Here is a 13,787-nt window from a genome sequence, read left to right as displayed (position 1 = left end):
AAACGCTGCGGTTGAGTATAGGAAATTCACTTCTTCACTAAATGGTTCCACAAAATCTCATTCAAAGTCAGTTAAAGTTTTGATTGGCTTCAGTAAGGCCCAGAGCAGGGTTTTTATAGTATGTTTATAGTGTGCACACACATGCACACATGTCTCTCTCAGACATGTATATTATGTATGTATATCAGAGAGTCTATCAGGCAAAAAGACTATTGTTCCTTCAAATAAAATGATAAATCATTGTGGTAATACATGTGAGTATGTTTCTATGTCAGTATATGTTTGTGTGTGTGTATATATTTGTGTGTTTGTACACATGTACATGTGTACACACACACAGGCACACACTGACATGGAGGCATACACACATGGATTTCTACAATGATATATCACTTTATTTGAAGGAACAATCATCTTTTATATGCTCTTCCAGTCACTAAAGGCTTTTACATGTAGCACCAGGGATATAAGGAAATCTGTTCCCTGTGTCTGGTAACAGATTCACTAGCTGTATTAATAGATAGGATTAGCAAATAAGAACAGGTCAGAGGACTCAAAGCTCTTTCTTGTCTCTTCAGATTTCCTTCTTTAGTTTGTCAGTCTCGGTGCACAGCTTCCTAGAAGACAGGGAGAAGAAGTTTAAGGCAAAAGCCATTTTCATTTGAGTGGCCATTTGCGACTTACTACAGTTGAAACGGGCAAGTTCTGGGTCACAGGCTTGGCTGAACATGTCTCTCCAGTTTTCTCCACAGGCACCTTGGAGGAACAACAACATCACCTCTCCAAACAGAGAGGCTGCTGTATCAGAACAAGGAGAGACTATTATAGGCTCCTACCTATTGGCTTTAGGTATGTACTATATCTAAGATGCCTGGTGAATTTAAACTCCTTTAAAAGTTTGGTTTAAAGTTTAAAGGGGCTGCCTTTGGAGTTCATTGATAAAGAAGCAAGATAACATAAACTGCAGCCTTTTTCTTCAGCTGTTTCAACAGCAAGGAGTAGCATTGTTTCTTTAGGAATATAATAAATGATCAGTGCAGCAACATGTTTACTGGTGGCAAAAGTGTAAGATCTTGTAGGCCAAGATATTCTTTTAATGTTCAGGAAGCGTGCAAAAAGAAAAACCTTGTGGAGAAAAAATATAACATTTCCTTATCTCCTCAAAATGCCTCAGTACAAGTGAAATAGTGTTCTGTTATTTCCAGAGTTTTAGCTTCTACTAATTGAAGTTTCCTCTTTCATAAACTGATTGACCTTCATTCTAAAAGTAAGTACTAAGGTTTTTTGCTCCTATTTGTGCCTGTTGGATACTGTTCTAAAACCTCAGTCCACCGATAGTTAAAAACCTTCTTCTAATTCTACATATTTTTTCTAATATCTTATACACCTTGAAAGAAAGATTATTTTGATCAGATTCTATTAAGCACAATACTAGACTATTTTTAATAAACAGTAATCCTGAAGTCTAAATATATATTATATGCAAGTTACCTAGCAAGATCGTATTATAAGGTCATATTAAGACTTTGAAAATAAAATATTACAAGACAAATTCTGAAGCAACTTCTGAAATATTTATATTAGACTCAGTGCAGAATGATGAATAGTTACAGCATCTCTTATTGGACAAGCAAACTTTATGGAATTTCAAAGACTGTAGGTGTACCAAAAAACACTCATCTCATATCATATGGAAATGCAGAAAAGGTCACTTTTTCCAGAGGTTTATTTGCAATGACTTAGGCTTATTTTTATCAATAGTGATGTGTTTTAAAAAATAAATGAAACTATATATTAAAGATGTGTATCAGGAGATCTCAGTAACAACAGAGAAGTACATATGTATACAAATTCAGAAGCAGGTTTGTAAATTAGTCAAGCTAAGTAGACTTTTCATTCTCTGAGCTTATCATATATTCCCCAAGTACCACCAAGAACTTGCAAACCACCAGCTGATGCTGGGAGAAGAAACCATGTAGCCATCATGAAGAGGCTGTTCAGCTTAGGGCGCATAAGCCAAATTCACGTATAATCAGGTGTAACATTAGTCCAACTAAGGCATATTATGGATGTGGGGGAAATGTACTGAGGTGAACACTTTTGCATTTGGAACTTTACTAAAAATTCTCTTGACATTGTATCAACCAAAAGAGTCCCCTTCTCACTTTCCCATTGCCATATTGGCTCTGCTTTGCAGTAAGGCTGTGCAAAACAGTACCATTCTGCTTCGACTTCCATTTCGATGGAAAAGTATTTTGTTTCGGTTTTGTTTCATTTTGAAAGCACTGTTTCATTTCATTTTATCGAAACTTTCGCAGTTTGGACGCTGTTTTGATGCTTCACCCATAGGCTATTCTGCACCCAGAGTCAGGAAGATCAGTGCGGCTGCTGGCCCCAGCCCATACCCAGCACCGGGAAGATCAGTGGTGGGGGTGGTAGCAAGAGGCCAAACGCGAAGCCGATGGCAGTGATGCAGAGTAGACACGGCCACTCCGCCTGGCTCCACAGGGCCCCCCAAAGCATGGGGCCTGGGGCAGTCACCCGATTCACCCCCACCAGGGATGACCCTGGCTGCCACTGGCCCCAGGAAGCAGAACCAACTTCCTGTCATCCGGTAGGCAGATCAAGGGCCTGCACCCCCAGGAATCCGGCACAGCCCCGCAACCCTCCCGGGGGTGCGGGCGGGCCCCCGATCTGCCAGCTGGATGACAGGAGGCTGCTGCTGTGGTGAGACTGGTGCTGAAGCCAAGTAAGCCTGGCTTCGAAACTCAAAACATTCAGAAACTTTTGAAATGTTTCAAGGGTCCTTGTTTCATTTTGAAGCTGTTTTGAAGGCTTTTGTTTCATTTTGATTTTGCTGTTTCAAGCTCAAAACGCATCAAAACAGTTTCAAAATGAAACACCAGATGAAATTTCGTACATCCCTACTTTGCAGTGCTAAGAGTGAAAACATATTTATATCATTAAGTCAACAAATATAATTTAAAAAGCCCAAGGAAGCAGTAGAAGCATAAGAAGGTCCTGATTTTTACACTTGCACTCTTCTGATAGTGGAGTCAATCAAAGACCTCTAGGGCTACAGTGCTAAATTACTACTGCTGTTGCTGCTCTTCAGACCCTAATTGCTATTCAAAGAATATAGCTTGCTTTGGAAGGACAATAGTTCAGTGCATAAATATTATATTCAGGTCTCTGGATTTCTCTAGGGCATCTTAAAAGACTACCTGCTTAGGAAGTATCCTGAATGTTTATATTTAATATCTGGCAGTTATGGTACAGCGTGGCATTTGCTAATGGAGGTGCCCTTACTCTCTTGGGATCAAAGACTTCAATTAAGCTGCTTCTACCACACATATATCTGAGGGATGTTAGCACTCCAAAAGCTGTACCCAGGACTCAGTCTTACTCCCAAAAGACATCAGTACACCTAATAAGCTGTACACCTCCACAGAACAAAATGCAAAAAGTTAATTTTTGGGCAGGCCTAACCAAACAAACATGCCACAAATCAAGCAAGTAAATATCCGTCCCTTCTTACAGGAAGAGAGATAATATATTTGTATATGTTCAACTTTTGGAGGTCCTTGGACATCATGATGATGAATGTCATATATAGAATCATAGAATCAAAGACCAGGAAGAGATGGGACCTGCAAGATCATCAAGTCTGGTCCCCTGCCATGGGCAGGAATTTATTGGGCTTAAATGAGCTCAACAAGGTGCTTATCCAGCCTCAGCTTCAACACCTCCAAGGATGGTGAATACACCACCTCTGCTGGAAGTATGGTCCAAATTCTGGTAACCCTTACGGAAAAAAGATTTTTCTTACGTCCAGCCTAAATTTCCCCTCTATTAGCTTGTGCTCATTAAGTCCTCATCCTCCCTTGAGGTGTCTTCCTGAAGAGTTGCTCCTCTAGATCTTGATGCTCACACCTAACGTACCTGTAGGCAGCTATCAAGGCACCTCTCAGTCTTCTCTTACTCAGACTGAACAGGCCCAGTTCCCAGAGTCTCTCTTCATAGGGCCTATCCCTCAGGCACCTAATCGTATGGGTGACCTTTCTCTGTACTGTCTCAAGCTTATCCACATCCTTATTGAAGTGTGGTGCCCAGAACTGAACATAGTACTCCAGCTGTGGCCTCACCAATGCCGAACAGAGGGGGAGAAACACCACGCTGGATCTATTGGCCACACATCAGCTGATGCACGACAGAGGTCTGTTTTCTGGCAACCTCATTGCACTGTTAACTCACGTTCATCTTCCAGTCAGTTGTAACCCCCAAGTCCTGTGCCAGCCAGTGGACCACCACTCATCATGTAGTTATGGTGAAGGTTCTTCCTACCCAGATGAAGAACTCTGTACTTATCCCTGTTAAGCCTCATCTGATTCCCTTCCACCCATAAAGCCAGTCTGTGAAGGCCATCCTGGATCTTTACCCTAGCCTCTGATGTGCCCGTGTTTCCCCACAGCTTTGTATCACCCACAGACTTAATCACTGAGCTTTCCACCCTCTTATCCAAGTTGTTAATAAAAATGGTAAAGAGCATAGGTCCAAACACAGATCTCTGGACAAAAACTGGGGTTTTCTTAAATTATATTAAGTTCTGACTGTGAACTCCTCTTGTTGCCACCCAGAAATGTGTAGATCACGGGGCCACTTATAATGGGAATCACAAGCCAAGGTTATGAGCAAATAAGAGTAAAAAAGCCAGATCATCTGCACATGTGACAATGCTGTTTATATCTTTCAAATGATTTTTGGCATGCCAGCCACTATTCCCAACTTTCACATTTAAGTAACACTTCGCTTACAGGGCTACCAGAGTGGAAAAGTATGAGGTGACTATTCTATAGCAATTTACCATTGGCAGAAATCCTTGCAGTTCCTTAGTATGGATTAGGTATTTGTGTTAGCTATGTAACTTTGGTATTTTCTTTCATTAGTTTAATTTCTTCAGCATCTCACATTAGACTCGGTCTTGAAAAAGTGAAAGATTTTGTCTGCATTATCTTTCCAAATTCTTGTAGTCAGCTTAGTGCTGCTTCTAAAAGATGAATGGGTACTTTTCCATTGCTAAAATGTCATTCAGAGGATGTGTGTCCTGCCACCTCATCTTTGCAATAGATGGTCTACACACCCTTGAAAAAATTAATTCTACTCATTTGTACTACAGAAGAAGCAGATATACAGTATTGGAAAAATCATTTTAAAGTTTAAATCACAGAGCACTATTTAGATTTGCTACCCAGACATACTTGCTAATAGATCGGTCAAATGTAGAGGTGGACAAATACTGCAATATATTTTCAACATATAATTATTTGGATTGGTAAACAAATTTCTCTGGTGACCTCCTCTGGCCGTGTTTTTCTGTGATTCTATGTACTGGGTTTAGAAACAGTATGATCTTATCCATTGTAGTGTAGGGTAAGAACCAGGCTATGGACCCTTTATATCTGGACTACCTTAGTACTTCACTTCTAATTTTTAATTTACTTTTTTGCAAATCTCTTCAAGTGCTCCTCTATGCATCCCAACTGGCAGAGATGGCAGAGCAAACAGTCTACTTAACAGCTCCCTATGCCTCAGAGAGTGCCAGATGCAAGATTTTTCTGTAATTTTGCCACCTCAAATACCTGCATCCATTCTAATGTGATCCATAACCATTGTTCTCTTTGTTTCCCTCATCCCTCAGGTCTAAGATTTTTTTTTCTTGTAGTTTGAAATCTGAGAGAGATTTGTGTTGTTCATGGAAGTAAGTCTCCTCTTCTTTCTTATTTATCCTTTAATCTTTTAACTGAAAAGTCTTCTCGTGCTACATGCTACAAAAAAGCATTCCATGCATTTCCAGCAAATGTAGCGTGCTCAAATGGAATGTAGATATCGGTAGAGTTCTAATAGAAAACCTTCTATACCTTACATGGTCAGAGCCCTGTAAACCAAGGTATTTGTAAACCTAGTGCTACCTGATGCTGTGCCTGCCATTCAAACCATCTCTTGATGCTGATAAATAAATTATTTCCCTTTCCCACTCCCTTGACAACTATCTTGCAGGGGACAGAGCAGACATATGCAAACAAGCTGTACATGCTTTACAAACTACCTTGATATTTCTGCAAAGCACCCAGCCTTCCAACCACCTGCTGTGTTTACTTATAATAGACTGAACCAGAGGAAAATGCTGGATGCTAAAATACTTCCTGATTGTTACGGAAGTCACCACATTCATGTAGCCACAGGAAATTGTATACTCATTTCAGCAATTGTATACTCGTGTCACCTAGTAATCAAGATGAAGACGTATTGTTGTTGTAATTTACTTACAACTGTTAATATTTTAGAATAAACGGTTTTCTATTTATTATTATAGAATGCCCTGCAATTATCATTTCTCACTTAGAAAGAACATTGGTATTGTAACTGACAATGGTTACACTAGGTAGCAAGTCACTAGTCAAAGCTTTACACTTAGAAGTTAATTTGGGGTAAGGTGGGTGTGAATTTAAAGTTCAGTAGCTGTTCTTGATTAATCCCATGTGTTGACACTCTTATTATAGAAAACCTCCTGTCCATCACAGTGCTTCAGCCAACTTTAATCATTTGAGATACAAGCACCCATTTACTGAACATAAGAATGTACGAAAATACACACTGCCATTTACTGAATCAGGCCAGAGGTCCATCTTGCCCAGTATTTTGTGTCACACAATGACAGAGCTACACATACTCAAGAATATTAGAACAATAGTTGTTCTGTAAAAGTAGAACACACGTTAATAACAGAAATCTGGTAGCTTATGTTCCTTCCCAACTGTCAACTGCATAAACCAGCTTTACCCAACCCATCATCCCCTATGTCCAGAGAACAAGACCATCAATTTCTTGGCTACAGTTTCTGTGGTTATAACCATGATGGTACTGCCAATGCTGAGGCAATTTAAGATCCTCTACTTTAGATCCTCATCTTTCTTGGCTGTTGAAAGCCGTCAGAGAAGTATTGGGTTCTTTGCTGGCAGAGATTCTTTGGAGAAGGCTGGTTGCATATTATTTGAAGGAAGTCTGAATGCAGCTTTTACATAAAGAATCATCAGTCAGCACCAAGTATCAACTAATGCTGCATTTTCCCTTTTTGAGTAAGATTGTGGAAAAGATTGCAATGAGGCACAACCTCTGATTTAGTTTCACTGAGCTGTGTCAATCTGGCTTTGGGAGAGAGTGTGTGTTGGCTTATGAGCTTTTCTTGTGATGAATGAAGATCTTTGATACCACCTATCACAAGGCACTGAGTCATGCCCTACTGGAAACAAACTATTCGTCCTTAGTAGTTTCATTACTTTATTTCAGAGACTTTACCTAATTCATCTGTGTGCTTAACTCCTCTTCCTGAAGAACTTTCAAATGTGTTGTAGTACAGAGTGCCACCTCTCCTATCAGTGTACCTTGCAGACTGTTAAGGAGGTTGAGTAAAGGCCTGATGTGTGGTGTTTTCAGTAAATTTTGACACAATCCCATGTCTTCCTCTTCCTTATCTGAGATGTAGTTCAGCATCTCAGCCAGTGTCTAGCTGAGACTGGGACATGGATAAGAGCAAGCCATCTGAAGCTCAACCATGATGACATTATTTTGGGCTAGAGGAAGCAGCCACTGAAAATGGTGGAGGCAGTATGAGTCCTTTGATTGTGGGACTATGTCCACCATTAGTTGCTATCATTATCAACACAGGGATTATTTTATCTGCTCTTCGATAATTACATTATGGCAGTAAACCCAGGCACCTTTTTATTATACCCTCCTGGCTAGGAATTTAAGATCTTTCCTTTGGTATACAGATTTTGCTACAGTTTGCTTTGTATTTGTTACCACAAGATTAGACTATTCTAATTTATTTTGTACAGGGATAAACCTTTAAAACTATTCTGCGTCTGATGCTGGTGCAGAACTTACTGCACCTTTTGCTGAGGAAAGCACTTTAATTGGAGCACGCAGTGCTCTGGTGTCTACACTAGCTACCTGTTGATCTATGGGAAGAACTATTTGTTGTAGTCTAGAAATCACTTAATTCTGGGCCTGGCCTTACTGAATAACCACCTTCTTCCCCATGTCATACTGCCACAGCAGAAAGGAACTTGATCATCTTCTTAACAAAGAGAGGCTGTAGACAGATATTGTTAGTGAAGGCTCACAGGCTGTGGAACTCCCTTTACTGCCTACTCTGAAAGAGCCCGTATTTGGTGACCGTCCAGGGACACAGCAGAAGATACCTGCTTGAAAGGGGTTTTGAAGAAGACTGAGGCCATGCTTCCCAGAATGGTGAAAAGGCGCTTTTGTATGTGCTTGATTGGCTGAGATCCTCTTAAGGTAATTTTGAAGTGGTAATCACATCCTGAAGTGGTAATTTTCATACTGCTGTGCTTTTATTGTATCATTAATGATGTGATAGAGTGCTTAGAGCCTTGGACAGCTATCTTTTGTTGTTGTTTTAATCTATACAAATAAAGTAAATATTATTTTATTTAATAGACTATCCATTGCAGTTTTGGCTACCTTTAAACACAGTCTGGCAGCTGTAGATGAAGAGTAGTGAGCAACCTAGCATCAGATAGCTATTTGAAGACCACCTTTCCAGACTTTGTGATCATCTGCCTGGGAGAACCTCTGTTCTTTAACTTTTAAACAGATTTCTCAATAAACAGGTATTTTTAATGAAGTACTTCATTATAAAGTCAAGGGAAAATTCTACTCGTAAACTTGTGAAAGTCTGAAATAATGTCATTGACCCACTCAGGTTCTTAGCTGCTTGATCACCTAAGCTGTTTTAGACTACCAGTTAATTTTGTTCTTTAGGAGTTGATTCTCATGACTCTGTTCTGCTAGTTCCATTTTCTCAGGTAACAAGTTTTTATCCTGATAAGTAGTATTCAGGTTGATTTATCTTGGCAATAAATTGTGCGGGCGATTATTGACCTTGCATATTTAGTACTGTATAACTGGACAGATTTCTGAAACCTTTCTGTTCTCTCATGCTCTGGGTGGTTTGAGCAAGGCCATTCAGGGATATTCTGCAGTATCCTCTGTCCAAAAATTTCTGTTAGCACACTGCTTAGCATAAAGTCTTCTAGTAAGTAGATGGTTTCCACCTACAGCCTGAATTGGAGACTGAAGGCTCTGTTTCAGATAGCAAATAAGTGTGCTCATCAGGTTTCTGAGATGGCAGCCCTTGCTAATAGAACCCATTTTTAATTTACTACAAAGTCAATGATATGTTATATACTTGTGCCTGTGTATGCTGGATCTGACCCATAGCTCATAGATGTTAATGAAAAGCATCTCTTTGGTCCAGTTTTTAAGAGGTGTGTAGGTGTTGCTTTGCTCACTACTGCAAGACCTAAGTGACTTATGATATGTCTACACTGGGGTCACAGAAGTGATTTGGCATGGTAGACCCATGCTGCTTCAGTTAGACAGCTAGTGGTCCCCCAACTAAGTAATGTAAAGCTGACTCAGGTATCTCCACACCATATGCAACTGGTAGGGAGGACACGGGGGGGCATGTGCCCACCCTAAGACTAGCCACCACTGCCAGCTTCTGCGGGCAGTTGCCACTTGCCACCCCACTGCTGCTTCTGCTGGCTTCTGTGGGCAGTTGCTGCTCGCCTTCTCCATACTTGGAAACAATGGTTATAACCATAGTAGACAGCTCCAGCTCCAGCTCCAGCTCCAGCTCTTTCTGACTGTCTACTTTATTGCTGAAGTAACTCACTTGTTAATTTCCTACTGCTGACGTATCTCATTATCTAGCTACTTAAAGGGCATATCCAAGTGGAATAAAAGCATGTGGTATTCTTTGTTTTTAATCAAATAAAACTTCCATCAGTGTACAGGCATCATGCATGTATGTACCCTGCTATTTCTTGACTATTTTCCCCCTTTAACATGCATATACTTTTTTTATTTTCAGGATGGCTGTCTTGGCTCGGAAACAGTGTTGTGATTTTTGTTCTCTGTAAACAGAGAGCAGTCCTGCAACCCACGGATTATCTTACATTTAACCTGGCTGTCTCAGATGCTAGTATTTCCTTGTTTGGTTATTCTCGAGGGATCATTGAAATCTTCAATGTCTTCAGAGATGATGGATTCATTATCACATCAATATGGACTTGCCAAGTAAGGATAGAATAGTGGACTAGTTCATTAGAAAAAATAAGTACTAATATTTTCATATGTATGCCATGTAAAATAACCACTCAGGGTTACAAGAGAGGAAACAAATGATGAATGATTCTCCCAAGGTTCAGAGTTCAGATTGTTTCAGATAAAAAAAGAAGTAGACCTTTTGACTCCAACAGCTCATCAGATTAGTGCGATTAAGGATATACCAGTTCCTGTAGCCAACATCACACAAGGGATTGATGTACCCTTGGGGCGTCCCATGGTTTCTTTTAACATGCAATGCCAAGTTTAGTGAACAGATTGGATAAGAGCTGCTCCAGTTGCAACTTGATTTCCTAGACATCTTTGTCTCCTTCTATTCTGACATTCTTCATGTGTGTGAGGTCCCTTCAGTTTAAAAGGGCCTGCCAACAGCAAAAAAAGCCCCAGTCAGGCTCTGGAGCAGCGAGAAATGCACGGGTGAAAGCCTGCTGTGCCCCCACTCCCCTGACATCCCCCAGACACCCCATACACCCACCAGCAGCCGCGGAGCCCCCTGCTGACCCCCAACACAGCTGGAGGCAAACGAGGCCCATGGTGGGAAGGGGTTAACTCCTCTTTGATTTGGGGGAGGTGGCTGCGTGGATCCAGGCTGGGTCAAGCCCCCACCCAGGCCCCTACTCCGCCCGGCCCCCCAGGGAGCTACGCGACCGGAGCTGTGTGAACAGGCTGCACAAACAGGCGTGCTTGTCTGACGGCGCGTGAGTTAGCATGAGGTTCGCACAGGAAGGCATGCAGGAGAGCCCGAGACCCTGCCTGCGAACTCCCCAGGGTAGATAGTCCCAGCCGTAGCCAGCCTACCAGAGGCATGACATGGATGGGCATGCGCCACACCCCGAGGGTCCCCTCAGACTCTGCGGTCCCCGCATTGGGCACCTCAGAGATGGCCACCCAGACGGAGCCCACAGTTCCAGGCTCCATGCAGATGGAGCCCCTGGCTCTTGGCTGCAGGGGCTGCCTTCCCTTTTTCAGGCTCTGGGGCCCGGGAGCATGGCCACCTCCCCAGGTGGGGTCTGCTCCCTTTTGGGGTCTCTGGCACGCCAGCTGGAGGAGCTCCAGGCCACAGTCTGAGACTGTGTGCCATCAGGGACTGTGAGCAAGAGATTGACTCCTACTGCCAGGCCCTTCTCCCCTGGGAGCCAGAGGGTAGACCACCATCTCCCTCCAGGACAAAGGAGGACTCCGGGACCTCCCGCTCTGTCCAGTCTGTCCAGTCAGGGGCATGGACCAAAGTGGTCAAGGGCCCTAAGGCCTGCCACACCAAGGCCTCTGTCCCGCTGGAGCTTAGCAACAGGTTCACACCTCTTGCTGCTCCAGCAGAGCCTGCTGAGTTGCCAGCTCCCACTGGCAATACAGGCTTAACTGCAGCTACCATCCCTGCTCTCCCCAAGACAAAACATAAGGTGTTTGTTGTGGGAGACTCCATCCTGAGGGGGACTGAGGGGGCAATCTGCCACCCCGACCCCTTAGCCTGGGAAGTCTTCTGCTTCCCGGGAGCCCGCATCCGGGACATTGCAGAGAAGATCCCAAAGCTCCTCCAGCCCACAGACCACTATCCTATGCTCCTTATTCATGTGGACACCAATGACACGGCTCGGAGCGCTCCCAGCTGGGTCATGACGCTCTACAGGGATTTGGGAGCAGGGCTGAAGGGTCTGGGGGCACAGGTGGTGTTCTCATCAATCCTCCCAGTCTTGGGCTATGGGCTGAGGAGGATACATGTAGACAACCAAAGACTGCGGAGCTGGTGTCTTCAGGAAGGCTTTGGCTTCCATGACCACAGCCCACTCTTTGGTGAGAGAGGCAGCGAGCTGCTGGGAAGAGATGGCCTCCACTTCTCTCCCCGGGGGAGGAGGCTCTTCTCAGTCAGACAGACTGGCTGACCTGCTTTACCAGGCTTTAAACTAAGCCTGCTGGGGAACAGGGGGACTACCGCCACTGCTGGCCCACTGAGCAACCCTTGCAAAGCCAGCGGACCAAGGCACTTAAGGGATCCCACCCTTGCCCCAGCCCTGGTACAATCTGTGGGCAAGGCAAGAGCCCCCAAGAGGACACTTGCCTGCCTGTACATAAATGCCAAGAGTTTGGGGAATAAGCAGGAGGAGCTCATCCTCCTGCTCAGTGCAAATAATTATGATGTCATTGGGATAACGGAGACCTGGTGGGACTCCACCCATGACTGGACCCTGTACAGGAGGGATCATGTAGATAAAAGGGGCCAACAAGAGGCAAAGCGCTGCTCGACCTGGTACTGGCTACAGGGGATGACCTAATCGGCGACCTAGTGATCGATGGGAAGCTGTGTGACAGCGACCACGAGCTGATCAGCTTCCCCATCTGCTGTAAAGCTGGCAAGTCAGTCAGTAATGTGGAAGTCCTCGACTTTCAGAAAAGCCGACTTTGACAAGCTCAGGAGGCTTGTCAGTCAGGCCCTATAGGACCATGACCCCAAGGAGAGGGGAGTTCAAGAAGGGTGGTTGCTCCTCAAGGGAACGTTCCTTAACGCACAAGCTAAGTCTATTCCATCTTGAAGGAAAGGCAGCAAGAGGGTACAGCAGCCCTCCTGGCTCTCCAGGGACCTAGCAGACCTCCTAAGGCTAAAAAGAAAAGGCTACAAAGGATGGAGAATGGGATTGACCTCCAAGGAGGGTTATTCAAGATGAACATGAGCCGACAATGCAAGGTCACGGTTGGCAGGGCTAACCAGATCTTGTCGTGCATCCACAGGTGCATCTCCAGTGGGGACAAGGAGGTGATCCTCCCCCTCTATGCAACACTGGTCAGGCCACAGCTGGAGTACTGTGTTCAGTTCTGTGCGCCCCACTTCAGGAGGGATGTGGACAACATTGAGAGAGTCCAGAGGAGGGCCACTCATATGGTTGAGGGCCTCTGTGGCCAGCCCTATGAGGAGAGGCTGAGGGATCTGAATCTCTTCAGTCTCCGCAAGAGGAGACTGAGGGGGGATCTTGTGGCTGCCTACAACTTTATCGGGGCCACCAGCAGGGACTCGGGGAAAGTCTGTTCACCAGGACCCCCCTTGGAGTCACCAGAAACAATGGCCACAAGCTGAGGGAGGATAGGTTTCGGTTAGATATTAGGAAGAACTACTTCATGGTAAGGGTGGCCAGAGCCTGGGATAGGCTTCCCAGAGAGGTGGTGCTCTCACCTTCCCTGGAAATCTTCAAGAGGAGACTGGATAGGCACTGGGCTGGGGTCTTATGACCCCTGCCACCCCCAGTACTCCTTCCTGCCCATGGCAGGGGGTTGGACTAGATGATCTGTCTAGGTCCCTTCCAACTCATTGATTTTATGTTGAGAAGGTTGAGGGGGGACCTGGTGACAGTCTATAAACTCATTAGGGGGGACCAGAAGGGTTTGGGAGAGATCTTGTTTCCCCCAGCAGCCCCTGGCATAACAAGGAATAACGACCATAAGTTGTTGGATAGTAGGTTTAGATTAGACATCCATAAGAACTACTTCACAGTTAGGGCGGCTAGGATCTGGAACCAACTTCCAAGGGAAGTGGTGCTGGCTCCTACCCGGGGGGGTCTTCAAGAGGAGGCTTGATGCCTACC

At 44.1% G+C, this 13,787-nt stretch overlaps 1 protein-coding gene across 1 annotated transcript in view; it reads left to right on the top strand.

Moving 5' to 3' along the window:
- The first annotated feature begins 626 nt into the window (after positions 1-626).
- LOC109319899 (visual pigment-like receptor peropsin) overlaps positions 627-13,787 on the top strand; it is a 39,734-nt gene continuing 26,573 nt past the window's right edge. Inside the window, exons 1-2 of the mRNA XM_019549738.1 lie at positions 627-849; positions 9,962-10,167. Coding sequence (XP_019405283.1) covers positions 729-849; positions 9,962-10,167 — 327 coding nt within the window. The 5' untranslated portion in view covers positions 627-728. The remainder of the gene's footprint in view (positions 850-9,961; positions 10,168-13,787) is intronic.

This window comes from Crocodylus porosus, unplaced genomic scaffold, assembly GCF_001723895.1.
Source record: "Crocodylus porosus isolate Cpor-Errol unplaced genomic scaffold, CroPor_comp1, whole genome shotgun sequence".
Lineage (NCBI taxonomy): Eukaryota > Metazoa > Chordata > Crocodylia > Crocodylidae > Crocodylus > Crocodylus porosus.
The sequence above is the reverse complement of the archived record's forward strand: the minus strand, read 5'-3'. Positions and strand labels throughout refer to the sequence as shown.